The sequence below is a fragment of the Tachyglossus aculeatus genome, chromosome 2 (genome assembly GCF_015852505.1).
Source record: "Tachyglossus aculeatus isolate mTacAcu1 chromosome 2, mTacAcu1.pri, whole genome shotgun sequence".
Taxonomy (NCBI): domain Eukaryota; kingdom Metazoa; phylum Chordata; class Mammalia; order Monotremata; family Tachyglossidae; genus Tachyglossus; species Tachyglossus aculeatus.
The window spans coordinates 1,486,788-1,513,592 of NC_052067.1; the positions used below are offsets into that span (position 1 = coordinate 1,486,788).

General features: G+C 52.6%; 1 protein-coding gene across 1 annotated transcript in view; it reads left to right on the forward strand.

The window, feature by feature from the left end:
• Positions 1-24,789, forward strand: part of COL1A2 (collagen type I alpha 2 chain) — a 51,370-nt gene extending 26,581 nt beyond the window's left edge. Inside the window, exons 28-53 of the mRNA XM_038761261.1 lie at positions 15-68; positions 724-777; positions 2,803-2,847; positions 3,410-3,508; positions 4,508-4,615; positions 5,324-5,377; positions 6,963-7,016; positions 9,862-9,915; positions 10,026-10,079; positions 10,177-10,284; positions 11,518-11,571; positions 12,195-12,248; positions 12,361-12,362; positions 12,400-12,562; positions 13,684-13,791; positions 14,406-14,513; positions 14,670-14,723; positions 14,833-14,940; positions 15,291-15,344; positions 16,302-16,409; positions 17,286-17,339; positions 17,554-17,661; positions 20,557-20,815; positions 21,719-21,909; positions 23,223-23,465; positions 24,270-24,789. Of these exons, the coding sequence (XP_038617189.1) occupies positions 15-68; positions 724-777; positions 2,803-2,847; positions 3,410-3,508; positions 4,508-4,615; positions 5,324-5,377; positions 6,963-7,016; positions 9,862-9,915; positions 10,026-10,079; positions 10,177-10,284; positions 11,518-11,571; positions 12,195-12,248; positions 12,361-12,362; positions 12,400-12,562; positions 13,684-13,791; positions 14,406-14,513; positions 14,670-14,723; positions 14,833-14,940; positions 15,291-15,344; positions 16,302-16,409; positions 17,286-17,339; positions 17,554-17,661; positions 20,557-20,815; positions 21,719-21,909; positions 23,223-23,465; positions 24,270-24,416 (2,499 nt within the window). The 3' untranslated portion in view covers positions 24,417-24,789. The remainder of the gene's footprint in view (positions 1-14; positions 69-723; positions 778-2,802; positions 2,848-3,409; positions 3,509-4,507; positions 4,616-5,323; positions 5,378-6,962; positions 7,017-9,861; positions 9,916-10,025; positions 10,080-10,176; positions 10,285-11,517; positions 11,572-12,194; positions 12,249-12,360; positions 12,363-12,399; positions 12,563-13,683; positions 13,792-14,405; positions 14,514-14,669; positions 14,724-14,832; positions 14,941-15,290; positions 15,345-16,301; positions 16,410-17,285; positions 17,340-17,553; positions 17,662-20,556; positions 20,816-21,718; positions 21,910-23,222; positions 23,466-24,269) is intronic.
• Positions 24,790-26,805: the final 2,016 nt, after the last annotated feature.

Consider the following 26,805-nt stretch of genomic DNA (forward strand, 5'->3'; position numbering starts at 1 on the left):
CCTGTCTCTTTCAGGGTAACCAAGGTGGAAAAGGAGAACAAGGCCCAGCAGGCCCCCCAGGCTTCCAGGTAAGTGTCTCACGGTGCCTGTTGTGCCCCACAATGCGCCACGTCCCTTGCTACCCGGCTCAGCCCTCCGTATTCCCTGAGCACATGGGGCAAAGCAGGCTCCACCTTCATTCATTCGATCGTATTTATTGAGTGCTTACTGTGTGCAGAGCACTGTACTAAGCACTTGGAAAGTACAATTCGGCAATAAAGAGAGACAATCCCTGCCCACAAAGGGCATACAGTCTAGAAAGTGCTCTCTTCCGCTCAGTTTCCTGGTAGGGGGAGGTGGACGTAGCTATCAATCAATCAATTTATTGAGTGCTTACTGTGTGCAGAGCACTGTGCTAAGCACTTGGGAGAGTAAAATACAGTAGAGTAGCTAGAGCTGATCCCTACCCACAAAGAGCTTACAGTCTAGTCGGCTCCCTGTAGGTGTCCCCCAAAGGGCATCTATAGAGAGAGAAGCTGAGGGAGCATCTGGAGAGAAGCTGAGGGCGTCACTCTTTCTGGGATGGGCTGTACAATCCATCAATCAGTCAGTAGTATTCATTGATAACCCCGATCAGTTAAGTGAACGAGAGGGAGCTCTTGGGACAGGCCATAAGCAGGCGGGCCCCCATCCCCCCCACCTTCCCCACGCCCCCATTCCACCCGCATCTCTCTCTCCCTCTAGGGTCTGCCCGGCCCCTCAGGACCAAGTGGAGAAGTTGGCAAACCAGGCGAAAGAGTAAGTGGCACGAAGTGGACTGAGAGGTGCCCCGGGTGGAGGCCCCACCCCCCTGCAACTGGTGGACAGGATGGTCCAGCCTGTAGCCAAGAGATGGGATGAGGCCAAGTCCTCCAGCTTCCTCTTGCTTTATAGGCCAGGCCCCAGCAAGATCCCCTGGCAACACCAACGCCTCCATCTCCATCCCTCCTGCACCACTAACACCTCTGTCTCCAGCCCCCTCCATGTCTGACACCTGTATCTCCATCCCTCTTCCATCACCGACACCTGTGTCCATCCCACCTCCTTCTCCGTCCCCTCTTCACCATCACCAACACCTCTGTCTCCAGCCCTCTCCATCCCTGTCACCTCCGTCTCTCACAGCTGCATCTCCAACCCACCTCTGTAGCAACGCCTGTGTCCATCCCACATGTCTCCATCACCAACACCCCTGTCTCCAGCCCCCTCTGTCTCTGTCCCCTCCATCTCATCCCCCCATCACCAATGTCTCCGTCTCTATGTTCCCCACATCACCAATGCCTCCTTCTCCACCCCCAACCCTTCAAACCTGTCCATCTCTCCCTGCCCTACCCCGCCCCCACCTCCACCACCTTTCCCTTTTGAATTCCAAGCAAATTGCACCAATTGCTGGAAAGTGTTTGGCCAGTTACATTTTTCCAGCTGTTGAAAATATCCCAGTGGTACATGCCTATCCTCGAGCAATAGTAATAATAATAATTATGGTACTTGTTAAGTGCTTACTGTGTGCAAAGCACTGTTCTAAGCGCTGGGGGGATACAAGGTGATCAGGTCGTCCCACGTGGGGCTCACAGTCTTAATACCCATTTTACAGATGAGGGAACTGAGGCACAGAGAAGTGAAGTGACTTGCCCAGAGTCACACAGCTGACAATTGGCGAAGTTGGGATTTGAACCCATGACCTCTAACTCCAAAGCCCATGCTCTTTCCACTGAGCCACGTTGCTTCTCTGCAATGGCAGGGGACCTTCCCCGTGACCCTCTGGGAGCAGATGTGTCGGGCCGCGGTCTCAGACTCCAGGGCTCGCTGACACAAGGGAATCCCCCTGTTGTGGTACCTGGCATAACTCCTTTGCCTTGCCTACCTTGCTGGCTTATGGTGCCAGTCTCACCCACCGGCAGCCTTGTTTCTGTCAGGCGGGCAAGGCAGGGGCAGCCCTGCCATATGGGCTGCAAGTTGGGGACTGACTGCTGAGGGAGACCCTACTTGGGCGAGGGGAACTTGGGGGTGCATGGGGGGTGTAGGGAGTGTTCCCAATGAGATTCCAAAAGGGAGTGGTGGTGATTCCTGACCCTACCCAGGGCTGAGCTGGGCTCTCACCGTTGATGAATATGCAGGCCTGCAGGCTGGGAAGGCTGGTTCTCAGCGGCAGCAAGACTGCTTGTGCCACTTTTTAAAAAAATGGTATTTATTAAGTGCTCTCTATATGCCAGGCACTGCACTAATCGCTGGGCTAGAGACAAGCTTATCATATTGGTCACTGTCCCTGTCCCACATGGGGCTTACAGTTTTAATTCCTGTTTTTCAGAAGAGGGGTTTTAATTCTTGTTTTTCAGAAGAGGGAACTGAGGCCCAGAGAAGTGAAGTAACTTTCCCAGGGTCACACAGCAGACAAGTGGTGGAACTGGGATTAGAACACAGGTCCTTTTGACTCCCAGGCCTGTGCTCTATCCACTAGGCCACGTTATTTCTGTCACCTTCCTTCCTAGGAAGTAGTGTTGCCTAATGGAAAGAGCACAGAGAACCTGGTTTGCAATCTTGGGTCTGCCACTTACCCGCTGTGCGATCTTGGGCACGTCGCTTAATTTCTGTGAATCTCAGTTCCCTCATCTGCAATACCTGTTCTCCTTGGTACTTAAACTGTGAGTCCCATGTGGGACTTGATTAGCTCCTATCTACCCCAGTGCTTAGTACAGTGCTTGGCATATAAATGCTTAACAAATGCCAAAATTATTATAATTATTATCATTATTCTTATTCCTGCTCTCCCTCTCTCTCTTTCTCCAGGGTCTCCCCGGTGAATTTGGTCTTCCCGGCCCCGCTGGCCCCAGAGTAAGTTTTCCTCCCTGGAGCCTTCCGCCAACCCCCTCACCACCATCGAGGCCTGAGTTTTCAGCTGGAGGCTGGGGTCACCTGGGGTCACCACATGGTCCTGAAGTTCCAGGACTCAGGCCCCTTCCTTCCCCAGGGGGAGGGTGGAGATGTGGAGGGAATAGACAAGGTGGGGAAGGAGCAAGACAGGGATGAGGGAGGGAGACCAGGAAGGGGAAGAGAAGATGAGAGAAGATGAGTGGAGAAGAGAAAGAGCAGGGGAAGGAGGGTGAAGAAGGAGGGGAGGTGGGGAGGGAAAGGAGGTGTGTGGGAAGTAAGAGGAGGAAGTAGGGAGGAGAAGGGGGTGAGTGAACACCTTAGCCTGGATCAGCCCAAACATGGACCCTCAGCAGCCTCTGGCCATGCTCCAGATCCTGAACTCGACTCCCCGTGGTCGGCCTGGGGCTTGCCTCATCCTTCTGCTCCCCAGCTGACTGGGGAAGGGCCCAGGGGCAGGGAGAGGCAGCAGAATGAGGCGAGGGGGTCCCTGGGGTGGGCATCCTGACTGAGCCTTCCGTTGCAGGGAGAACGAGGACCTCCCGGAGAGAGCGGCGCTGCTGGCCCCACTGGTCCCCTGGGGAACCGTGGTCCCTCTGGCCCTCCTGGCCCTGATGGCAACAAGGTATCCACCCTTCCCCTACCCAGCGTTGCCCTGAGTGGGTGCAGGGACCCTCGCGTGGGGTTTCATGGGGAGAGGGGATGCCTAATGGATTCTCCAGCAGCTGCGGGTCCTGGAAGCTCTGGGAAACTAGAGACCCCGGGACCTACGGACCCCCCTGGAGCCCTGAAAGCAAGACCCTCCTGGCTTTAGTGCCCCTCGGTCTTCCCTACAACATCCCAGAAGTACCAGCTCCCTGCAGGCAAGGGGGTCTGTGACACTGGGTACCCAGCTGAGGGGGTGATGGGGCCAGAGGCCCCGATTTTTCAGCTGAAGTGGTAAAGTCATTATCTCCCCAGAGGTTTCTGAGCTGGACCCCCAGCCTCGCTCACCCCCAGTCTCTAACCAGACCTGAGAGCTTCGAAGCAGGCTGGACAGATCCTCTTCTAGCTCTGCTCTGCTCAGCCCTCTCCTCCCCTGAACCCCATCCTACTTGCACCCCTGGCACTCCCCCCCACTCTGCCCCACCCCCCAACCACACACACAAGACAAAATGATACAGTGCCCTCTGTAATAATATTAACAATAATTACGGTACTTGTTAAGCACTTACTATGCACCAAGCACTGTTCTAGCACTGGGGTAGATACAAGTTAATCAGGCTGGACACAGTCCCTGTCCCACATGGGGCTCACACTCTTAATCCCTAATTTACAGATGAGGTAACTGAGGCCCAGAGAAGTGAAGTGACTCACCCAAGGTCACACAACAGATAGGTGGCGGAGCCAGGATTAGAACCTAGGTCCCTCTGACTTCCAGTCCCGTGCTCTATCCACTAATCCACGCTGCTTCCCTCCCTGAACAGTCCCTTCCCCACTACCTGCAGCAAATCCTTTCCATGCATCCCAGGCCTTTCCCCTTCCCCGATCTCCTTGCTTTCCCTCGCCTCCACCGCCCCTGGTGCCCCTGGAGCCAATGGTGCCCTCTCAGGCTCCTGACTGGTGTGGTTTCTGTCCCCTTCAGGGAGAACCTGGTGTCGCTGGTGCCCCTGGCAGTGCTGGCCCCTCTGGCTCCGGAGGAATCCCTGGAGAACGAGGAGCAGCTGGTGTCCCTGGTGGCAAAGGAGACAAGGTATGCCCCAAAGATCTCCCTCCTTCCCCCACTGCATTGTGGGGATCACCCTTCCTCCCCCACTGCATTTCGGGGATCATCCTTCTTCCACTGCATCTCAGGGGTCACTCTCCTTCTCCCACTCCATCCTGGGATTCATCCTCTTTCCCCCACTGCATCTCAGGAATGGCCCTCTACCCCACTACTGCATTGGGTCCTCCTCCCTCCTCCAATCCCTCCTGGAATCCCCCCTCCTTCCCACTGGCTTCCAGGTTTTTCTTCCTGCCCCCCCCCCCCCCACATCCCAGCCATCATTCTCCGCCTTCCACTGGATCCTGAGGTTTTTCCTCCCTCCCCCACTGCACAGATCTGGGGAATCAGAGGAGCTCAGTGCAGAGCTTCCCTTCTGCCACAAAGCCCATTTCCCCCTGCTTTGGGGGTGGCAGGTTCATCCTCCAGTCATAAAGGGAATGCAGATTGGATGATCCCATCACACTACCATTTCTATTTAGAGCTCGAATATGTGTGCCACATGCATTTCCCAAAGCCTCTCATAGCTGTCCTCTCAGTCTATCCTCCCGAGGTCCCTTGAGGCGGGGACAGGCAGGGTCTATTCTCATTTTAAGAAGGAAGCTGGGGCCCAGAGAGGTCAGGCGACTTGCTGAGGTGACCCTGCAGACAGGTGGAATTTGATCCCGATCCCCCTGACTCCGTGGCTTTCTCTTGCAGGGAGAACCTGGCCTGCGTGGTGAATTTGGAAACCCAGGTCGTGATGGAGCACGGGTGAGTACGTGGACTTTCCTCCCCCGGCCCAGGGACACACCTGCCTTTGGCGGCCTTGTCGTGCAAGTGCATTGCCCCGGAGAAGAATCATTCATTCATTCAATCGTATTTATTGAGCGCTTACTGTGTGCAGAGCCCTGTACTAAGCGCTTGGAAAGTACAATTTGGCAACAGATAGAGACAGTCCCTACCTAACAATGGGCTTACAGTCCAGAAAGGTCAGGGTCAAGGGTCAAGGTCAGAGTCTGCATCAGACTTGAGCTCTGACCCAGGGGCCACATGCTGGCGACCTGTGCTCTCCGGAGTCCCCATCCGGCCCCTGGGCATCCTTGAGGGCCTCCCACCCCACCTCCACCAACTCCATGGATATTGGATCCCTTCAGTCAGGAGGGGGCCCAGGTGGGTCCCCCCCAGCCCTTGAGGGGGTCTCAATCAAAGCCCTATGGTTAGGAAGGAGCCCTGATTGGCTCCTTCCATCGAGGAAGCCTCCTGAGGCCAGGTGGAGGGCCCTGATTAGAGCCCTGTGGCCTAACGGGGAGCCTTGATTGAACCCTCTCCATCCAGCTGGAGAACCCCTCTGTCCCAGTAGTGCGGAGATGGCTCCGATTAGCCACAGTCTCTTTGTCAGATGGGGGCCTGCACCCAGAGAGAGTAGCTGGCCTCAGAGGGTTTCGCTCATTCATTCCTTCATTCAGATGTATTTACTGAGCACTTACTATGTGCGGAGCACTGTAATAAGTGCTTGGGAGAATACAATATAACAATAAGCCGACCCATTCCCCGTTTCAGCACTAACATGCCCAGCCCCATGGGGTAATGGGCCACCTGGCTGCTGACAGTTCCCCTTCCTGTCCAGCAAACAAGGGCTGCAGCAGGAGCAAGCTCACCCAACGAGGGGGCACATTCATTCAATCATTCACATTCATTCACAGTAAGCGCTCAATAAATACGATTGAATGAATGAATGAAATTCAAGCGTATTTATTGAGCGCTTACTGTGTGCAGAGCACTGTACTAAGTGCATGCCCAGAAAGGCCCCCGTGACCTAGCCCTCCCCTCCCCACTGGAAGAAGGTGTGTGAGCCCTGGGAGGGAGCTGGGGGAAGCTGACTGCCTGGAGGTTACGGGGGCTAACCGGACCTAGGGGTGACTAATGGGTGACCAGCAGTTCGCCTTCCCCTGTGTGACCTTGGGCAAGTCACTTCACTTCTCTGTGCCTCAATTACCTCATCTGTAAAACAGGGATTGAGACTGTCCCCTTGGGCTGGACAGTCCAGCCCTGCTGCCTTGTGGCATTTGCCCCACTGTGGCATTTGCCCCACACTGTGCCAGCTGCTGTTTTCTTTTCTCCCTCCTGGCATCATTTTACACAGTAAGGTCTCAATAATTACGACTGAATGAATCACCACTTCCCTGAAGCCTCTGTTCTAAGACAGCTGCCCTGCTATGAAACCCCTCTCCCCCGAGCCCCCCTCCTCAACCCCTGGTTTTCCCCATCACCTGAGGTCTTGCTTCACCGTGTCTCTCAAGCGTGTGGTTTATCTACCCTGTGTGCTTGGGTAACCTGCTTCTCTCTTGGCGTGCAGGGCGCTCCTGGTGCTGCGGGTGCCCCCGGGCCTTCTGGAGTCACTGGAGACAGGGTAAGTGAGCCTTACCCAAAGCTTGGGGTAACCTCCCCCTCGCCCCTCACCTTTTCATACGCTGTCCAGCCGGGGCTGGGAATGGACCTTTGGGTCTAAGCTGCTCTTTTTCTTATCAGTTTGTGGAATTTACTGAGCTGTACTGGGCACCTACTGTGTGCAGAGCACTGTCCTGGACACCTGTTGTGTGCATAGCTCTGTACCTGGCACCTACTACGTACTGAGTGCTATATTAGGTGCAGCACACTGTAGTGTCTAGAGCCCGTGCCTGGGAGTCAGAAGGTCATGGGTTCTAATCCCTCCTCTGCCTCTCGTCTGCTGTGTGACCTTGGGCAAGTCCCTTCACTTCTCTGGGCCTCAATTACCTCATCTGTAAAACAGGGATTGAGACTGTGAACCCCACATGGGACAGGGGCTGTGTCCAGCCTGATTTGCTTGTATCCACCCCAGCACTTAGTCGAGTGTCTGGTACATAGTAAGTGCATAACAAATGCCATTATTATTATTATAGGTGCCTACTATGTGCAGAGCACTGTACTGGGTGCCTCTGATGTCCAGAATCCTGTATTGGATGCAGAGTGCAGAGTGCTGTACTGGGTGTTACTGGGTGCCTAGTGAGGGCAGAGGGGCTGGCAAGAGATGCAGTCCCTTTCATTCGTTCATTCAAGCGAATTTATTGAGTGCTTACTGTGTGCAGAGCACTGTACTAAGCGCTTGGGAAGTACAAATCATCAACATATAGAGACGGTCCCTACCCAACAACGGGCTCACTTTCCTCAAGGAGCTGACAGTCAAGCAGCCAAGACGGATTCCAAATGATTTGCTGATAGGAGGAGCAAAAAGGGGTTTGGATTTATTGGGATGCTGAGCTGTAGGGGGGCCTGAGCCATCATGGACAGCAGTGAATGTGCCAGGCCTGTGAGTATATATGCAGGCATGGCTGTTCCCAGCCTGTGGGCTAGGCATTCCCAATCTGGGGAATGTTTCTGCCTTTGGAGAAAGTGAGAGTCAATAAATAGTTCTGTTTCTCCTGCAGTCTCTCCTGTGCCCCAGTTGGGAACATGTGGGATATGCTTCCCCCCTCCTCCCAACCAGGGACTTTAAGAGGGCCCCAGAGGGGCTGGATCATGGGAAATGTTTGCCTTCAGTTTGTTCTGGGAGTTTAGTCCATTCTGGGAGTTCATTCTATTCTGGGGATTCCAGGGTCTTTCCTTGACCCCTGAACTAGTTTGTGTCCCTTCCCTTCTCCATCCCCGTAGGACAGGTTGCCGAGGAAATATCTGTGCTCAGTACGAGAGCTGACAAATGTTTTCTCTGAATGGAATACTGAGTGACGCCAGCCTGGGTCAAACCAGGAGCCAGCCAGCCCGGGGTACTTGAGGAAAGTAGAAGCAGCGTGGCTCAGTGGAAAGAGCACAGGCTTTGGAGTCAGAGGTCATGGGTTCGAGTCCCGGCTCTGCCATATGTCTGCTGTGTGACCTTGGGCAAGTCACTTAACTTCTCGGAGCCTCAGTTACCTCATCTGTAAAATGGGGATTATGACTGTAAGCCCCACATGGGACAACCTGATCACCTTGTATCGCCCCCCAGCGCTTAGAATAGTGCTTTGCACATAGTAAGCGCTTAACAAATGCCTTTATTACCTTTTAGACTGTGAGCCCACTGTTGGGTAGGGACTGTCTCTATGTGTTGCCAATTTGTACTTCCCAAGCGCTTAGTAGAGTGCTCTGCACATAGTAAGCGCTCAATAAATACGATTGATTGATTAATTGATTGAAACTGTGTGCTGGTTGTCCTCCTGGACCCTCAACCCCCCTGACTCTCCCCTCTCCATCCCTGACTCTCCCCCAGTGACCCAGGATGGACCATCAAACACCCTTGACTCTCCCCTCCCCAACTGTGACTCTCCCCTAGTGAGCCAACATAGACCACCTGTCATCAGATCTGCCCAAACCCCTCTTTCCTTGACTGACATTTCAGGCCACCTACTGACCACCCTTGCAATGAGGCCAGACACAGAGCAAAGCACAGCCACCACCACAGTGTGGCAACAGTAGCAGTAGAGAAGCAGCATGGCTTAATGGAAAGAGCCCGGGCTTGGGAGTCAGAGTTCGTGGGTTCTAATCCCGGCTCTGCCGCTTGTCAGCTGGGTGACTTTGGGCAAGTCGCTTCACTTCTCTGGGACTCAGTTACCTCATCTGTAAAATGGGGATTAAGACTTTGAGCCCCACGTGGGACAACCTGATTACCTTGTATCTACCCCTGCGCTTAAAACAGTACTTGGCACATAGTAAGCACTTTAACAAATACCATCATTATTATTATTTACTGTTGTAACTGAGTATTTACCTAGTCCCTGTTGAATACAGCACACTGAACTATGTGCTTGGGAAATGCACAAGGCCCAAGTAGAAAGACTTAAAAGGGACTGACTAGCCGCAAAGTCAGGATGGACAAGTCAAATGATCGATGGCTTCTGGTGGTTAGGGGTACTCTTTCCGATAATAATAATAATGATGGCATTTATTAAGCGCTTACTATGTGCAAAGCACTGTTTTAAGTGCTGGGGAGGATACAAGGTGATCAGGTTGTCCCACGGGGGGCTCACAGTCTTCATCCCCATTTTACAGATGAGGTAACTGAGGCTCAGAGAAGTTAAGTGACTTGCCCAAAGTCACACAGCAGACATGTGGCAGGGCCTGGATTAGAACCCATGACCTCTGACTCCCAAGCCGGTGCTTTTTCCACTGAGCCACGCTGCAGACAGGGCCTCACGCTCTCAGGCAATCAGCCCCGGTGATCCTGTTCTCTGCCTTGACTGCCTCCTCCCCGCTGTCCGTTTCAGGGTGAAGCCGGAGCTGCTGGTCCCGCCGGTCCCGCTGGTCCTCGTGGAAGCCCCGTGAGTGTCCCATCCCCGGCTCCGTCCCCATGTACGAGTGTGTCCCACCCCTCCCCACCCCCTGTCCCCTCGACTCCTGACCCGTAACCGGCTCTGTCCCCCGTCCACAGGGTGAACGTGGTGAAGTGGGCCCTGCCGGCCCCAACGGATTTGCTGGTCCTCCTGTGAGTATCGGGGGATGGCAGGGTGGGTGGGAGTGTTGGGATGGGGTGCTGTTGACCTCACCAGGGCGCCGCTGACCTCCCCGTTTCTGTCCCACAGGGAGCCGCTGGCCAGGCTGGAGCAAAGGGCGAGAGGGGCACCAAAGGCCCCAAGGGGGAGAATGGTCCCACAGGCCCCGTGGGCGCTGTTGGCTCTGCTGGCCCAGCTGTGAGTATGGCTCGTGGACCCCAGGCGCTTTCCTGTCCGGGGCCTCCCCCAGCCCTCATGACATTACCATGGTCCCATGAGAAGCAGCATGGCTCAGTGGAAAGAGCACGGGCTTGCGAGTCAGAGGTCATGAGTTCGAATCCCGGCTCAACCACTTGTCAGCTGAGTGACCTTGGGCAAGTCACTTAACTTCTCTGTGCCTCAGTTCCCTCATCTGTAAAAGGGGGATTAAGACTGTGAGCCCCACATGGGACAACCTGATCACCTTGTATCCCCTCCCCCAGTGCTTAGAACAGCGCTTCGCACATAGTAATTGCTTAACAAATACCACCATTATTATTATTATTGCTCAGAGTGGGAGACTGAGGCCTGGGGAGGTGAAGTGGCTTTTCAGAGGCTACGGAGCTCGTGAGAAGCAGTGTGGCTTACTGGATAAAGCCCAGGTGTGGGAGTCAGAAGGACCTGGGTTCTAATCCCGGCTCTCCAGCATATCAACTGCGTGACCTTGGGCAAGTTATTTAACTTCTCTAGGCCTTAGTTACCTCATCCATAAAATGGGATTAATAGTGTGAGCCTCATGTGGGACAGGGACTGTGTCCAGCCTAATTAACTTGTATCAACCCCAGTGCTTAGAACAGTGCTTGGCACATAGTAAGTGCTTATCAAGTACCATAATAATAATAGTTATATGAGCAGCCCTGTGGAGAAGATGGGACTTGAACCTGGGTCCCTGTTTTCCAGTCCCCTGGGTCAGCCATGCAGCCTGCATGAAATAGAATGGTTGGGGGTTAGGTGGGGGGGGGAACGATGGTGAGACAAATCCCTCATCCTGACCCGGGTTGACCCAGAGTGCCCAGGTTGCCAATGCCAAGTGCTCTCATGCCTGCAGGGTTAAGAACTGCCCAACCGGACAGTCGGCCATACCTACTAGTCCGAAGGAAGGGAAAATGGGTTTCCCCATTGGGCTGTCCCCTCCTCTCCTCTCCTGCCTTGACACCTTTGGATGTGTACTGGTTGTGTACTGTGTGAGAGCAATGTACTGGATGCTTACTGCATGAGGAGAACTGTGCTGGTCACCCGCTGTGGTGGGACTGCCATCCTGAACACCTGCCTTGTTCAGGGAGCTGTATTGGGCATTTGGTAACATGCAGCAGAAGTGCAGACACAAACTGCTGAGTGCGCACTAGGCAAAGAGGAAGTCCCCTCTGACCATTTCTCCTTTTGCCCCCACAGGGTCCCAATGGTCTTCCCGGTCCCACTGGAGGACGTGGTGATGGCGGTCCCCCGGTAAGTCCCAGACGTCACCCGGGATGGTGGATGGACAGGCAGACAGGGGCTCTGTTGCCCGGTGGCCTTCTTAACCTCCTTATTGACAGTCATAAAATGCAACCAGCTGGTGGTCACCCTGTTTGGGAAAGGGCCATTATCCACTTAACTGGGGTTGGGCCTGGCTTCTCAATCATTTCAAAGGGATGGTGGGATGGGGGTGTCTGTCTGTCTGTCTGTCTGTCTCTCTCTATCTATCTAATCTATCTATCTACCTATCTATTTCAATAGATAGGTAGATAGATTAGATAGATAGATTAGATAGATAGATAGATGGATGGCTGGATGGATGGTTAGATAGATAGATAGATAGATAGATAGATAGATAGATAGATAGATAGATAGATAAGATAGATGATAGATAGATAGATAGATAGATAGATAGATAGATAGATAGATAGATATAGATATCCCACTGGTGGGATTTGAGGTCCTTCATTTGGTGCTGTGCCAGGACCTTTGATCTCCTGGAACAGTGCCTTAAGGTGCAGGGGCAAGGGCGAGGAGGGAAGCAGGCCTTCCTCTGGTTCCGGCACCTGAGGATACCTGTCTTCTGACCTGTCTGTCATCTGTTCCGGGTTTAGGGCATGACGGGCTTCCCTGGCGCTGCTGGACGCACCGGCTCCGCCGGCCCCTCTGTAAGTGGCTCCTGGGACCACGCTGGAACTGACCGGATTGGGTCCCACCAAGACCCCCCGTGTCCCACCCTGGATCGTGCGGGCTTGGGTGGGGAGGGTAAAGGGCAACGAGGGGTGGGGAGTGGTGTGGGACTGAGGCCTCTGCTTCCAGGGTATCACCGGCCCCTCCGGCCCCCCCCGGAGCCTCAGGCAAAGAAGGCCCTCGAGGACCCCGTGGTGACCAAGGACCAGTCGGGCGCACAGGAGAACAAGGTGCTGTCGGTCCCCCTGGCTTCCTCGGGGAGAAAGGCCCATCTGGAGAGCCTGGAACTGCTGTAAGTCTTGTCAAATCTGGACTGCGAATTCGGCCCCTCTGTCCCTTCAACCTCAGGACTGCCCCTCCCTTCCCCCCCAGTCTCCACACGATATTTTCACTCCAGCACTCAGAGTGCAGCCCCCCAGGAGTGCTCACTGCACCACCCCAGCCACTGAGCAGAGGTCTTGAGTCGGAAACAGAACCCCCGGCCACCCTTGGGTGGCTTCCTCTTCCTGTATGCCCACAGTGAGGCCAGGGTCGGGGGAGGGTTCAAGTCTTGCAGCATTCATTCATTCAATCATATTTATTGAGTGCTTACTGTGTGCGGAGCACTGTACTAAGCTCTTGGGCGAGTACAATACAGCAATAAACAGACACATTTGCTGCCCACAATGTCTGGAGGGGGAGACAGACATTAATATAAATAAGTGAATTACAGTTAAATTAACATAAATAAAAGTTACAGATATAAATAAATTACAGATATAAATGCATTACAGCAGTCAGGGTTGTCAGGACTTCAAGTCCCAGAATGCTGTGGGCTCTAGTCCAAGCATGAACTGAACATGCCTCAGCCCTGGTGGGGATGCCCAAGTTTTCAGCATGAACATGGACACCATGGGTTGCAGGTGGGGCATCAGAACCAGGTAGGATGACTCGAGTTGAGGACACACAACTGCTCTTTGACAGTGCAAGATCTGGCCTAATCCGGAACCTAATCCACCCTTCCAGTTCTGGCGCAATATGGTCATCCCAGCCCTGATCATGTTGTCCCAAGGCACTTCACCTTGATCTCATTTTTGTCTTTACACTGTGTTTAGGAGATAGTGAGCTATGGGGCCCATTTTAGAGGACACTGAGGCCCAAAAAGGGCAAGAGTCTTGTCCAGGGCCACGGAACAGACCAGTGACAGAGCTAGGAGTAGAATTTGGCTCTCCCAACTCCCGGCCCTGCACCCCTAAAAGGGCCTGCCGTGTTGTCCCTAGGAAGTGTTGTGATGGAGGTGAAAAAGATCAAGTTCAAATGGAACTTCTGGGACCCCTTCCCCCAGCCCCAGCCCCATCTGGCCCCTCCTCTGTGATCTTTGTTCAGTCCCCACACTCTCCTTCTCCAATCGGCATTGCTGTTTTCCGTCCCCAGGGTCCTCCCGGAACCCCAGGTCCTCAGGGTCTTCTGGGATCTCCTGGTATCCTTGGTCTGCCCGGTTCTCGAGGTGAACGTGGTCTCCCTGGTGTGTCTGGAGGTTTGGTGAGTATTCTTGCCGGAAGAAGTGAATTCCGGTACTGCATTTCTATGTCCGGGCTGTCACGCTGTGGCTTAGAACTCAGTCCGGTTGCTGAGAGTGGGTTGTGGAGATTTTCCTGAGCCCTGTCCTGGGTATTTGTTATGTGCTGAGTATTGTACTATTTTACCAGACACTTGAGAGCATACTATAAGAGCAAAGTATGCAAAGACAGTCTTTGCCCTTGCTTACAATCTAAAGGAGGTAACAAGGGACACAAATTGTATACTTATAGTGGGAGCAAGACGGTAAATATAGGTATACCTGGCAATAGCAAATGTATGGAAAAATGAATAAGTAAATGGAGTAGGCAAATTGTTGTACAATATCTCAGGAGCTATGGGGGAGGCTGGATATCCCACGGGGGCTGTGGGAGGGGGAATGGGTATCCCAGGGGGCTGAAGCTGGGGGGCTGGTTATCATAGGGGGCTAAGAGGAGGCTGGATATCCCAGGGAGCCATGGGGGCACTGGGTATCCCAGGGGGCCCTTGGAGGGGGAGCTGGGTATTCCCGGTAGTACAATAGAAAAGAAGCTAGGGATCCCTGGAGGCTAAAATTGATTCACTTTTTCCCTCCTCAGGGTGAACCTGGTCCCCTCGGTCTCTCTGGCCCCTCTGGTGCCCGTGGTCCCCCCGGAAATGTGGGTAATCCTGGTGTGAATGGAGCTCCTGGTGAAGCTGGTAGAGATGTAAGTGGCTTCTCTGCTGCCCGCGGGATCGGAGGGAAATGGTGGGAATGACGGTCAGGGAGCCGGGGATGGGGGAGCGGGACAGGGAGGATTTGGGGAGTGGGGAGCTCGGGGATGGTGCTCGGCCGACCTTGATTTTGAGCTGTGTGTTTTCAGGGCAACCCCGGCAACGACGGTCCCCCTGGACGTGATGGTCTCCCAGGACACAAGGTTGGTGCTCCTCTAGGGGTGGGGATGTGGAGCCATGGGTGGGGGCTCCTGGGGGCTCAGGAGGCAATGGAGCTGTAATGCATCCCACCCCACCTTCTGCGTCCCTTAGGGTGAACGTGGCTACCCTGGAAACCCTGGATCCGTTGGCAATGCTGGAGCTCCTGGTGCCCACGGCACAGTGGGTCCCGCTGGCAAGACTGGAAACCGTGGTGAACCTGTAAGTGTCACCCACACCTCATCTTCCTTCCCCAAGGCCTGAGAGGTTGGGGAGGGAACGGGGCCCAACCTGGTCTCCACGGAGACAGGCTGGGTTCTGGGGAAGACCAAGAGGGTCTCGTTGCAAGTCTTCCTTGTTCCTGGGGTCCCGCTGTGTGTCTTTCCCAATCCCTGGGGTCCCATTATGCATCTTCCTCTTTCCCAGGGTCATGTTGTATGTCTTCCCCATTCCCAAGGTCCACTGTTGTGTGTCTTTCCCAACTCCCAGGGTCCCATTGCTTGTCTGCCCCATTCCTGGGGTGGTTTTTCGTAACCACGTTGTCCCTCTGTGTGTGTTTTCCCTATCTCTAGGGCCCCGTCGGTTCCGTTGGCTCACTCGGCCCCGCTGGTCCTCGAGGTCTTGCCGTATGTACATTTTTTTGTGGCTCCTCCATGAGCTGGTGTCTTGGGGGTGGGATGGTCAGTCCGGACAAGAGTTCAGATGAAGACCTGCCCCTTAGGGGCTGGAACCACTGAGGCAGAGGCGGGCCGGAGGCCTGATCCACCACCACCATGAGGGCACGTCACTGAGGGCTGAATCTGGTCACCTTTGACAACATCCCCCAAAATAGCAATAATAATAACCATGATGGGATTGATTCAGTGCTTACTATGTGCCAAGCCCTAGGCTGAGCTCTGGAGTAATTGCAAGATAATTTGATAGATACAGTCTCTCAGAGGCTCACTGGTTAAAAAGGAGGGAGAGCAGATATCTTCTCTCCATTTTATCGATGGAGAAACTGAGGCCTGGAGAGGGTAAGGGACTTGGCCAAAGTGGGACAGCAGAACTGGGACAAGAGGACTTGCTGCCTCCCCCTAGTCATGCCTTCTTTAAAGGGCTCAAAATATCCTTTGAGCCCATAAAGAAGGAAGGGCTGTAACCATCCCACAGACCGATAAACTGAGGCAGGGACCTGGGATGACCTGAACCTAGAAGTCCTGGTGGTCACCAATGCAAGAGCTGGAAAGCATATTCATAGACCTTTCACTCTCAGCCTTAGTTCCAACTCCCAGAGGCCCTGGCCTGGGCTTAATCTTAGTGCAGGGCAGGTGGAGTTGCGAAATGAGAGTGGGGAAGACTGAGGGTGCAGTGGGGGAGAGGGCAGGGGACAGAGGAGGGGAAACAGGTTGGAAGAGAGAGGTGGGAGAGAGATGAGGATGAAGTGGTGGGGGAAAAAAGGGGGGGAGAAAGGAAGAGGTACAGCGAGAGTAGGAGAAAAGGGGAGAGAAAGAGAAGTGGGGAAAGAGAGGAGTGATGAGAGGTGGAGGGTGGGAGAAAGAAAGTAAGGGGGCTTATGGTTTTCCCCACTGGATGTTTACTAGGGCCCACAAGGACCCCGCGGTGAGAAAGGAGAAACTGGTGAGAAAGGACACAGAGGTATGACTGGCTTCAAGGGACACAACGGACTGCAAGGTCTACCTGGTATTGCTGTAAGTATCCTATTAACCTTATTCAGAATTATCAGAGCTACTGCCCCAACCACATGAACTGCTGGCATTGCTGGGAAAGTCTCCTGGGGGATATTCCTGCACGTGCCAGTTGGCCTCATAATGTTATCCTTCTGGGCATTTCCTCGGTCTTCCAGGATCAGTACCTTGCCCTGGGCCTCCCGCCCCCCAGCCAAAATAACCTTGGGGAGAGCTCTTCCCCTTCTGGGGACACTGAGGCAGGTACAGTCAATCGACTGATCAAATCAGTGGTATTTGCTGAGCACCCACTGAGTACCAAGCTCTGTACTAAGTGCTTGGAGAGTACTTTGGAAGCACGACCCATATTCCCTGCTCTCAGGGTGCTCCCAGTCCAGTGTGGGAGAGACAGAGGGACCAAAAATGATTGGCAGACATAAGGAGCAGGAGGAAAGAGCACAGATGGGTCAAGATGACATCTCCAGCTACATAACTGCTTGGAGAAATTGCAAAGACCACTGGGATAAGATGCAGCAGTGCTAAGAGCAGCTGTTAGGGTGGTGTGAGCAGGGCATTGGGAGGAAATCGAGAAAGGCTTCCGGGATTGTAGAAGACACTGAAGATGGGGAGTGCTATAGTCTGGCAGATTTGGGGGATGGGAGCAGCCGGGGAAGACCCTCCTCTTGTAATCTAGGGTAGTTTATCAAACCGAGGTCAGAGAGGCCAATGTGCCCGTATGGAGACTGCCATCCAGGTCAGCAGTCCCGAATTGGCCACAACTCGGGGTGGCGGAGATAGTGGTGAGGGGCTTGGCTGGACAGGCAGCTGACCCCACCCCATTCAGAAGCATCCTCCTCCTATCCTCTGACCACTGCGTTTGGTCTTCCTTCCTCCTGGCAGGGCCAGCACGGAGAACAAGGAGCAGCCGGCTCCACTGGCCCCACTGGTCCCAGGGTAAGTGGCGACTGTGCCTCTGCCCCCATCCTTCATTCATTCATTCAATCGTATTTATTGAGCGCTTACTGTGTGCTGAGCACTGTACTTAGCACTTGGGAAAGTACAGTACAACAATAAACAGACATCTCCCCTGACCATCCTGCTGTGGTTCCTGTGTTCCTTGGGTCTGGGAAAACCCCTGAAACACCATCCCTGTCTTGTCCATGTCTAGGGTCCTGCTGGTCCCTCTGGTCCTCCTGGCAAGGATGGGCGCTCAGGACAGCCCGGTGCTATCGGACCTGCTGGCGTCCGTGGTTCCCAGGGCAGCCAAGGCCCCGCTGTGAGTATTGACCCCATCCTCCCAGTTTGACCACCTGCTCCGGGGGATGGGAATGACTGAAGCCAAATGGGGAAACTTCTGGGGCTGGGGGCATGACTCACCCCACCAGAGACTTTGAAAAGCGGCGTGGGAGTCAGAGATCGTGGGTTCTAATCCTGCTTCTGTCACTTGTTAGCTGTGTAACTTTGGGCAAGTCACTTAATGTCTCTGGGCCTCACTTCCCTCATCTGTAAAATGGGGATGAAGTCTGTGAGCCCTACACAGGACACCCTGATTACCTTATATCTCCTCCAGCGCTTCTCACAGTTCTTTGCACATAGTAAGTGCTTAATAAATGCCATTATTATTATTATTATTCTTAGAACAGTGTTTTGCACATATTAAGTGCTTAACAAATGCCATTATTATTATTATTATTAGAACAGTGTTTTTTACATATTAAGTGCTTAACAAATGCCATTATTATTATTATTATTATTATTATTATTATTATCACCTTCTCCCTAAGACCCACTCGGTCCCAGTCAGAGTGCTCCTTCATCCATTTCATTCATATTTTTTGAGTCCCTACTGTGTGCAGAGCATTGTACTAAGTGCTTGGGAGAGTACAGGGCAACAATAAACAGACACATTCCCTACCCACAACAAGCTTACAGTCTAGAGGAGATGGGGCTGGGTCATCCCCCTTCCTTGTCTCTGTCAAAGGGACTGTCCCCAGGGGGACATTCTCTGGAGGACGGACACCCTGTTCATTTGCAGGGGTCTGGATGGAAAAGCTGGGCCTTGATCAATCATTTATAAATCGGTTAATTAATCACTGGTATTGATAAAGCACCTACTTAGTGCTCAGCACTGAACTGGTGTTTGGGAGAGTGCACCAGAAGCAAATCAATATAGTATTTGATGAGAGCTTACTGTGTGCAAAGCACTGTACTAAGCGATTGGGAGAGTACAATATAACAGATTTTGTAGACCAGTCCCTGCCCTCGGTGAGTTTACAGATTAGAGGAGGAGCTTACAGTGTAGAGTACATATTCCTTGACCTCAAGGGGTTCTTACTCTAATGGCGGAGGCTTTGATAGTTTAATAGCCGGGCTGGTAAAAGCTTGTCTGTCAATCAACCAATCTATTTTATCTATTTAGCGCTGACTGTGTGCAGAGCAGTGTACTAAATGCTTGGGAGAATACAATATAACAGTATAATAGACACATTCTCTGCCCACGAGCTTACAGTCTAGAAGGGGCTACGGACATTAATATTAATAAATAAATTATGGAGATATACGTAAGTGCTGTGGGGCTGGGAGTGGTGGTGGGATTCATTCATTCATTCAGTCATATTTATTGAGCGCTTACCATGTGCAGAGCACTGTACCAAGAGCTTGGGAAGTACAAGTTGGAGCGCTTGGGAAGTACAAGTTGGGATGAATAAAGGGAGCAAGTCAGGGTGACACAGAAGGGAGTAGAAAAAAAGGAAAAGATGGCTTAGTTAGGGAAGATTTCTTGGAGGAGATATGCCTTCAATAAGGCTTTGAAGGCTGGGAGAGTAATTGTTGGATATGAAGAGGGTGGGGCGGTCTTGGCCAGAGGTAGGATGTGGGTGAGAGGTTGGTGGTGAGATAGATGAAATCGAAGTACAATGAGTAGGTTGGCATTAGAGGAGTAAAGTGTGCACTCTGGGTTTGAGTAAGAGAGTAGGGAGGTGAAGTAGGAGGGGGCAAGGTCGTAGAGGGCTTTAAAGTTGATGGTAAAGAGTTTCTGTTTAATGCAGAGGTAGATGGACAAGCACCGGAGTTTCTTGTTTGTCACAAAGGGCCCCTGTAGTTCTTTGGGCTGTAACTAGGACAGTCCCGAGCAAGTTATTCTACCCTTTCTCTTTCCCTTACATCAGCTACCCTGGGTCTCTGCCCCTTTGTCATTTGCTCTGTCTCTCTCTAAGACTCCATCTTGGCCTTCCTTTATTCATTCATTCAACCATATTTATTGTGCGCTTACTTTGTGCAGAGCACTGTGCTAACCTCTTGGGAATGGCTCAGATCCTGCCTTCCAGCCTGCCTCTCTCCTGGGCATCTCTGTCTCTTCGGGACATCTTTTTCTTTGGATGTCTGTGCCCCTGCCTTTCTTGTCCGCTGCTTCTTGGTCTTTGTGTCTTCACTTTTGTGACTGTCTGCCTCTGTCTCATCAGTTCTCTCTACTTTTCTCTGTCTTCCTGTGATTCTGTCCTCCGGGGAAGGGAGAGTGTTCTGTGTGACATCTGTGTAGCTATGTCCAAGACTCCTGTCTGCTTTCTCCCTGTCTCCTCTGAGATCTATCCATTTACTGAATAGTCAGGGATATTTACTGGGTGCTTTCTGTGAGCAAAGTGCCGTCCTGGGTGCCTACTGTGTGCAGGCACCTAATGAGGACAGTGTCCTGTACTGGGTACCTACTGAGGGCAGAGTGTTGTACTGAGGGATAGGGGGAATCCAACAGAAGCACAAGATGTGAACCTGTACTGGGTACCTACTGAGGGCAGAGTGTTGTACTGAGGGATAGGGGAATCCAACAGAAGCACAAGACGTGAACCCTGCCTTCAAGGAGCTTATACTCCTTAAAAGATTTTTCTTTTTGGGTTGCCGCCGTGGCCTCTATCACTTCTCCCTGGTGTTGTTGTGGAAGACAACTTTTCTCTTGGACCAAATCAAATCCATTTCCCTTTTCCCTTTCCTCTCTCGGGCACCATTCATCTCGCCCATGCATGGGACCAGGTGCAGGGAGCGATTGCATGCTTGTGACACCGGGCTAGGGTTAGGGCTGCGCGGGCTTGCTCGGGCCATCCCTGTGGTGGCCGGGAAACCCTCGGAACACCATTTTGAGCCTGGACTCCCACGCTGATTCCCCACCTGTCCCGGTCAGGGTCCTCCCGGCTCTCCCGGTCTGCCTGGACCCCCCGGCCCCAGCGGCGGCGGCTACGACTTCGGCTACGAAGGTGACTTCTACCGGGCTGACCAGCCACGCACCCCAGTCGCCCTGCGCCCCAAGGACTATGAGGTGGACGCGACTCTGAAGATCCTCAACAACCAGATCGAGACCCTCCTCATCCCCGAGGGCTCCCAGAAGAACCCTGCCCGTACTTGCCGCGACCTGAGACTCAGCCACCCCGAATGGACCAGTGGTAGGTCCAGCACCGTGAGGCCCGGCTCCTCCCCAGTGGACTCTCCATCCCCTGGGCCCCGGGCATCAGAGACTTGGGTTGGTGGTGGGGTTGTTGTTAGGCAGACTGGATGAGCCTGGGCTCCTCATTCATCGGTCAGACCTGCTCACACCCCACAGGCCCAAACCAGGTCCCTCTGGAAGTGTCCCTATTTCTACGTTAGCTTGAGAAGCAGCGTGGCCTAATGGGTTCTCATCCCAGCCTTGCCACTTGTCTGCTTTGTGACCCTGGGAAAGTCACTTCATTTCTCTGTGCCTTGGTTACCTCATGTGTGAAATGGGGATTAAGACAGTGAGCCCCATATGGGACAGGGACTGTGTCCAACCTGATTTACTCGTATTGACCCCAGTGCTTAATACAGTGCCTGGCACATAGTAAGTGCTTAACAAATACCATCATCATTATTATTATTATTATTATTATTACTAGTCTCATAGAGTGCTTGATCTTGTCTGAGGGAGGTTCAATCAATCACTTAATCAATCAGAGGGTTTTATTGAGCTCCTACTGAGTGCAGAGCTTGGGAAAGCAAAACATGCAATCCCTGCCCAGAAAAAATGTACAATTCATTGGGAGAGACAGACAGAAACCAAGCACTTACAAAGAATGGAAGCAGGAAGAAGAAAAGGATATAACAGGGAGTAGCAAGATTATGTAGATTATGTTGGGCTGCAATAGCTGAGTAGAGAATTGAATATACAACTATTGCCCCTGAAACAATCAAGAGTACTTACGAAGCACTTTCTGAGGGTGAAGCACTGCGCTAAGCAGTTGGGAGAGCATAGCCAAAGCAAGGCCCATGCCCTGTCCACAAGGGGCTTAGAGTCTAAGCTGAAAGCTGACTAAATGTGTTTTGCCCAACAGGTTTCTACTGGGTTGACCCCAACCAAGGTTGTACCATGGACGCCATCAAAGTCTACTGTGACTTCTCGACGGGCGAGACGTGCATCCACGCCCATCCCGAGAGCATCCCGACCAAGAACTGGTACCTCAGCAAGAACCCCAAGGAGAAGAAGCACATGTGGTTCGGGGAGACCCTCAATGGTGGCACCCAGGTGACTGCGTTGTCCCTGGGTGGTTCTTCCCCACACAGGTTGATGGAGAGATTCTCACCCATTGGTGGGGAAGAGGACAGGGCAGCATGAAGCAGCGGGGGGGAAGCAGTGTGGCCTAGTGAATAGAGCTCGGGCCTGGGAGTCAGAAGGACCTGGCCTCTGATCCCGGCCCCACTGCCTGTCTGCTGTGTGACCTTGAGCAAGTCACTTAACTTCTCTGTGCCTCACCACCCTCATCTGTAAAATGGGGATTAAGACCGTGAACCCAATGTGGGACAGGGACTGTGTCCAACCTGATTAACTCGTATCTACTCCAGCACTTAGAACAGTGCTTGAAACACAGTAAGCACTTTACAATAATAATAATAATAATAATAATTGCGGTATTTGTTAATGTGGTAATTGTGGTAACAAATACTATTATTATTGTTAATAATAGAAATAAAGGGCAGTCAGTGTATCCCTCCCTTACCTCCCTGACATCGGATGGGACAACTCCACCCAATTTTGGGGGGTTTGCTTTGGGATGCAGTAACGATCATTGTATTGATGGGGCATGTAATGCATGCAGAGCACTATACTGGGCACTCAGGAGAGTGCCTAGAGTTAGTAGGGACAATCCTTGACCTCCAGGAGCTTTTGGTTTAACAGGAGGTGTTTCTGAAGGTATTGATTAGAGGCTTATTATGTGCTAAGCAGGAGGGTAGGGAGAGCCTAATCAGACTGGACACAGTCCCTATCCTAAACGGAACTCAGTCCAAGAGGGAGGGAGAGCAGGGACGTTATACACGCTTTACAGATGATACAGGTGAGGCCCAGAGAGGTTAAGTGACTTGCCCATGGTCACACAGCAGAACTGAAATTAGAACTTAGATCTCCTTACGCCTAGCCCCATGCTCTGTTCACTTGGCCACGCTGCCTCCAGGCAGGTCCAAAGTGGACCTGGTAGAAGAGCATTCCTACCTTCCAGCCATCACTGCCAATCATTCAATCCATCAGTGGTGTTTATTGAGCCTGTACTGTGTGCCAAAGACTGTACTGAGTTCTGGGGAGAGTTCAGTAAAGAAAGTAAACTTGATCCCTGCCCTCCAGGAGCTTACAGTCTAGCCGGGGGAGACTGATACTAAAATAAATTACTGGTAGGGGAAGCAAAAGAGTATAAAGATATACGTTAGGGGATTTGAGGGTGGGGTTGACTAACCCGGATCAGATCAGCTCTGGGCCCTGGGTGGGGAGGATCCAGTGGGCAGTGGAGGTGCCTGGGGACCCTGCCATCAGGGCTTACCTGGACTCCCTTCCTCCCCAACTGTTAGTTTGAGTACAATGGTGAAGGAGTGACCTCCAAGGACATGGCCACCCAGCTGGCCTTCATGCGACTGCTGGCCAACCACGTCTCCCAGAATCTCACCTATCACTGCAAGAACAGCATCGCCTACCTGGACGAGGAGACGGGCAGCCTGAAGCGGGCCGTGCTGCTCCAGGGCTCCAACGATGTGGAGCTGCGAGCTGAGGGCAACAGTCGCTTCACCTTCACGGTGCTCGAGGACGGCTGCTCCGTAAGTGGCCGGTCCCCCGGGGTGGGGGCGGAGCCGGGGGCCCGGGACCCCTTTCTTTCCAGTGGCCCATCATGGTTCCCTCATCCATACTGTCTGTTCACTCCCTATTGAATTTCCCCTCCAGCTAATAGCCCATTATAGGCCGCTTATCCATTGATCTGCCCAAACTCCTCTGGACACTGGTTGGGGTTTCCAGTTGCACAGCTTCCCATGGGAACAGATTCGCTGTGCCCATGCCCCACTGGGGAAGAAGGGGTTTTCTTTTTTTGCTTTTTTCAAACCCGTTCCCCTCTGGCACCAATGGGTGCCTCCTTGCCCTGGGGACGTGGGGAGGGAATCTGGGCAGCACGTTTCATTTCTGGCTTCGTCAGCCGGCGGGCTTCCTTGATCATGGCTGATCCCGGGGTCCTCCGTGATCACAGAATGAGTCTGAGGCTCCTCAATTCAGTTCCCTGCCCCAGCGATGCCCATTCACAGTTATTCTACATCTCATTCATTCGTATTTATTGAGCGCTTAGTGTGTGCAGAGCACTGTACTATGCGCTTGGAAAGTACAGTACAGCAATAAAGAGAGACAATCCCTGCCCACAACAGGCTTACAGTCTAGAGGCACATCTCCACGTGCCTACCCTACTCATGTTCCTCTGGGCACAGGGGCATCCCAAGTGTCAGCCCCTATTAAAGACAGGGGGAATCCAGGTCTACTGGGACGGGCCTTGTTTCACCAGGACAGCTCCAAGCCGACCCCCACCACCCTGCCCAGCCACTTACCAACCTCCCTCTTCGCTCCTTTTCTCTTCCCAGAAAAAGACCAACTCCTGGGGGAAGACCATCATCGAATACCGGACCAACAAGCCTTCCCGTCTGCCCATCCTCGACATCGCTCCCCTGGACATCGGCGGGGCTGACCAGGAGTTTGGTTTGGACATTGGCCCCGTCTGTTTCAAATGAATGAACTCACACTAAATTAAACACCGAAAGGAAAGAATTCGAAGTGCCACCCTCTCTCTGTGCCTGTTGTGTGTGGGTGTGTATGTGTGCGTGTGTCTTTCTCTTCCTTTCCCCCCCAAGCCCCCCCGTCTCTCCCCGCTTGTCTACGTGTTTATTCTCCGGGTGAAAGAGGAGGAGGAGGAGGAGGAGGAAGAGGAGGGTGAATCGGAGCATTGTGCAATGCCGTTTCCTACAGCCCCTGTCTGTCCATAGCCCCAGGAAGGTATTTCACTACCCTAATCCTCCTGCCCCAACATCCCCTCTGCTGTGGGAAATGTCAACCTTTGTAAAAAACCAGAAACAAAATAAAAAATAAAAACCGTGAAAGTCTGCACCACTTGTGGCCTTTGAATATCTTCCACAGAGGTTCAAAACCCCCAACGTCCAAAGGTTTAAGCTACCTCAAAATACCAACCACGAGGGTCATTCAGCCTCCTCCGCCGGCCCACCCTTCCCAGGGGGTTCAGCCTCTACCCAGACAGACTGAGATGTTGTCGGTTTATCCCGAATCCACGGTGCTAACCAAAGGCAGAGCAGAGAGTCCTTCCCATACTTGAAGAAGTTTGATGGTGCTAGTGGAGTCTGCAAAGCCACTTTGCTGTTCTAAGTTGTGAGGGAGCTGTTTCACGCCTTCCGCTTTCTCCCCCACCGCCCTGCCGCCACCCGCCCCGGGATAAACATGTGGAGCATTTGCCAGGCTTCTGTCCTTTGCTTTTTTCCCCTAGATGTCCCTTCTTTTCCAGTCTGCTCCCGCCTCAGCCTCACCAGTGGGCCAGGGGACGTCTCGTTTCTCGAACGATTAAAAAAAGCAAAAAAACAACAGAAAAATTAAATTGTACCTATTTTGTATATGTGAGATGTTTAAATAAATTGTGAATCAACTGAAATAAAGCATGTCCAGTGTTCCAAAAGAAACCATTGAATGAGTTATATTCCTTACTTGGAGGCATGGGGAGATATCTGCACCAAAACCACCGTCAGGGAGTTTCTGTTCTGGGCCCCGGGAGGGAGAGTCAGGGATGGAGAGGGTGGAGTCAAGGGCGATGGATGGGGCAGGCTGGGTCACTGGGGAGAGTCAGGGATGGAAAGTCAGGGCTGTTGGATAATCACTGGGGGAGAGTCAGGGTTGGAGAGGGGAGGGTCAGGTGTGTTGGATGGTCCATGCCGGATCTCTCGGGGAGTGTCAGGGACAAAGAAGGGAGCATCAGGGGTGGTCTTTTGAGCTGAGGTGAACTCCAGGGTAACATTCTTGAGGTCAGTCTCTCTCCAGGCCATGCTTCTTTCTGTTGTTTAGATGCCCCTTCTAAAACATCGTTCTGCACACGTCTCCTCACTGCTCAAAATCCTTCAGTGGTTGTCCACTACTCTCCACATCAAGCAGAAATTCCAAACTAATTATCAGCTCTTGGTACCTGGGCTCTTGAAGCCCTCAAGCCCCTTGCCCGCTCCTACCTCATGTCGCTACTCGCCTACTACAACCCAGCCTGCAAACTTTGCTCCTCTAATGCCAACCTTCTCACTGCACCTCAATCTCGTCTATCTCTCCCCCAACCTCTCGCCTACATCCTGCCTCTGGCTTGGAAGGACCACCCTCCTCACATTTAGTACAGTGCTCTGCACACAGTAAGCGCTCAATAAATACGATTGCCCGTTGTTGGGTAGGGACCGTCTCTATATGTTGCCAACTTGTACTTCCCAAGCACTTAGTACAGTGCTCTGCACACAGTAAGCGCTCAGTAAATACGATTGAATGAATGAATGAATGAATGAATGAATGAATCCTCCACTTTAAAGCCTTATCGAAGGCACATCACCTGCTAGAGGCCTTCCCTAAGCCCTCTTTTCCTCTTCTCCCACTCCCTCTGCGTCGCCCTGACTTGTTCCATTTATTCACCTCCCCCCAGACATTATTCCCCCCACCACAGTACTTATGTACATATCTGTAATTTATTTATATTAATATTTGTCTCCCCCTCTAGACTGTAAGCTCATTCTGGGCAGGGAATGTGTCTGTTTGTTGTTGTATTTTACTCTTCCAAGCGCTCAGTTCAGTGCTGTGCACACAGTAAGCGCTCAGTAAATACAATTGACTGATTCCACCAGCTCTCTTCCCACTCCTTATAACGATAATTATGATGGTATTTGTTAAGTGCTTATTATGTGCCAGGCACTGTACTAAGCGCTGGGATGGATATAAGCTAATTGAGTTGGACCCAGTCCCATGTGGGGCTCACAGTCTCATTCCCCATTTTACAGATTAGGTAACTGAGGCACAGAGAAGTGAAGTGACTTGTTCAAGGTTACACAGCAGACAAGTGATGGAGCCCGATTAGAACCCACGACCTTCTGT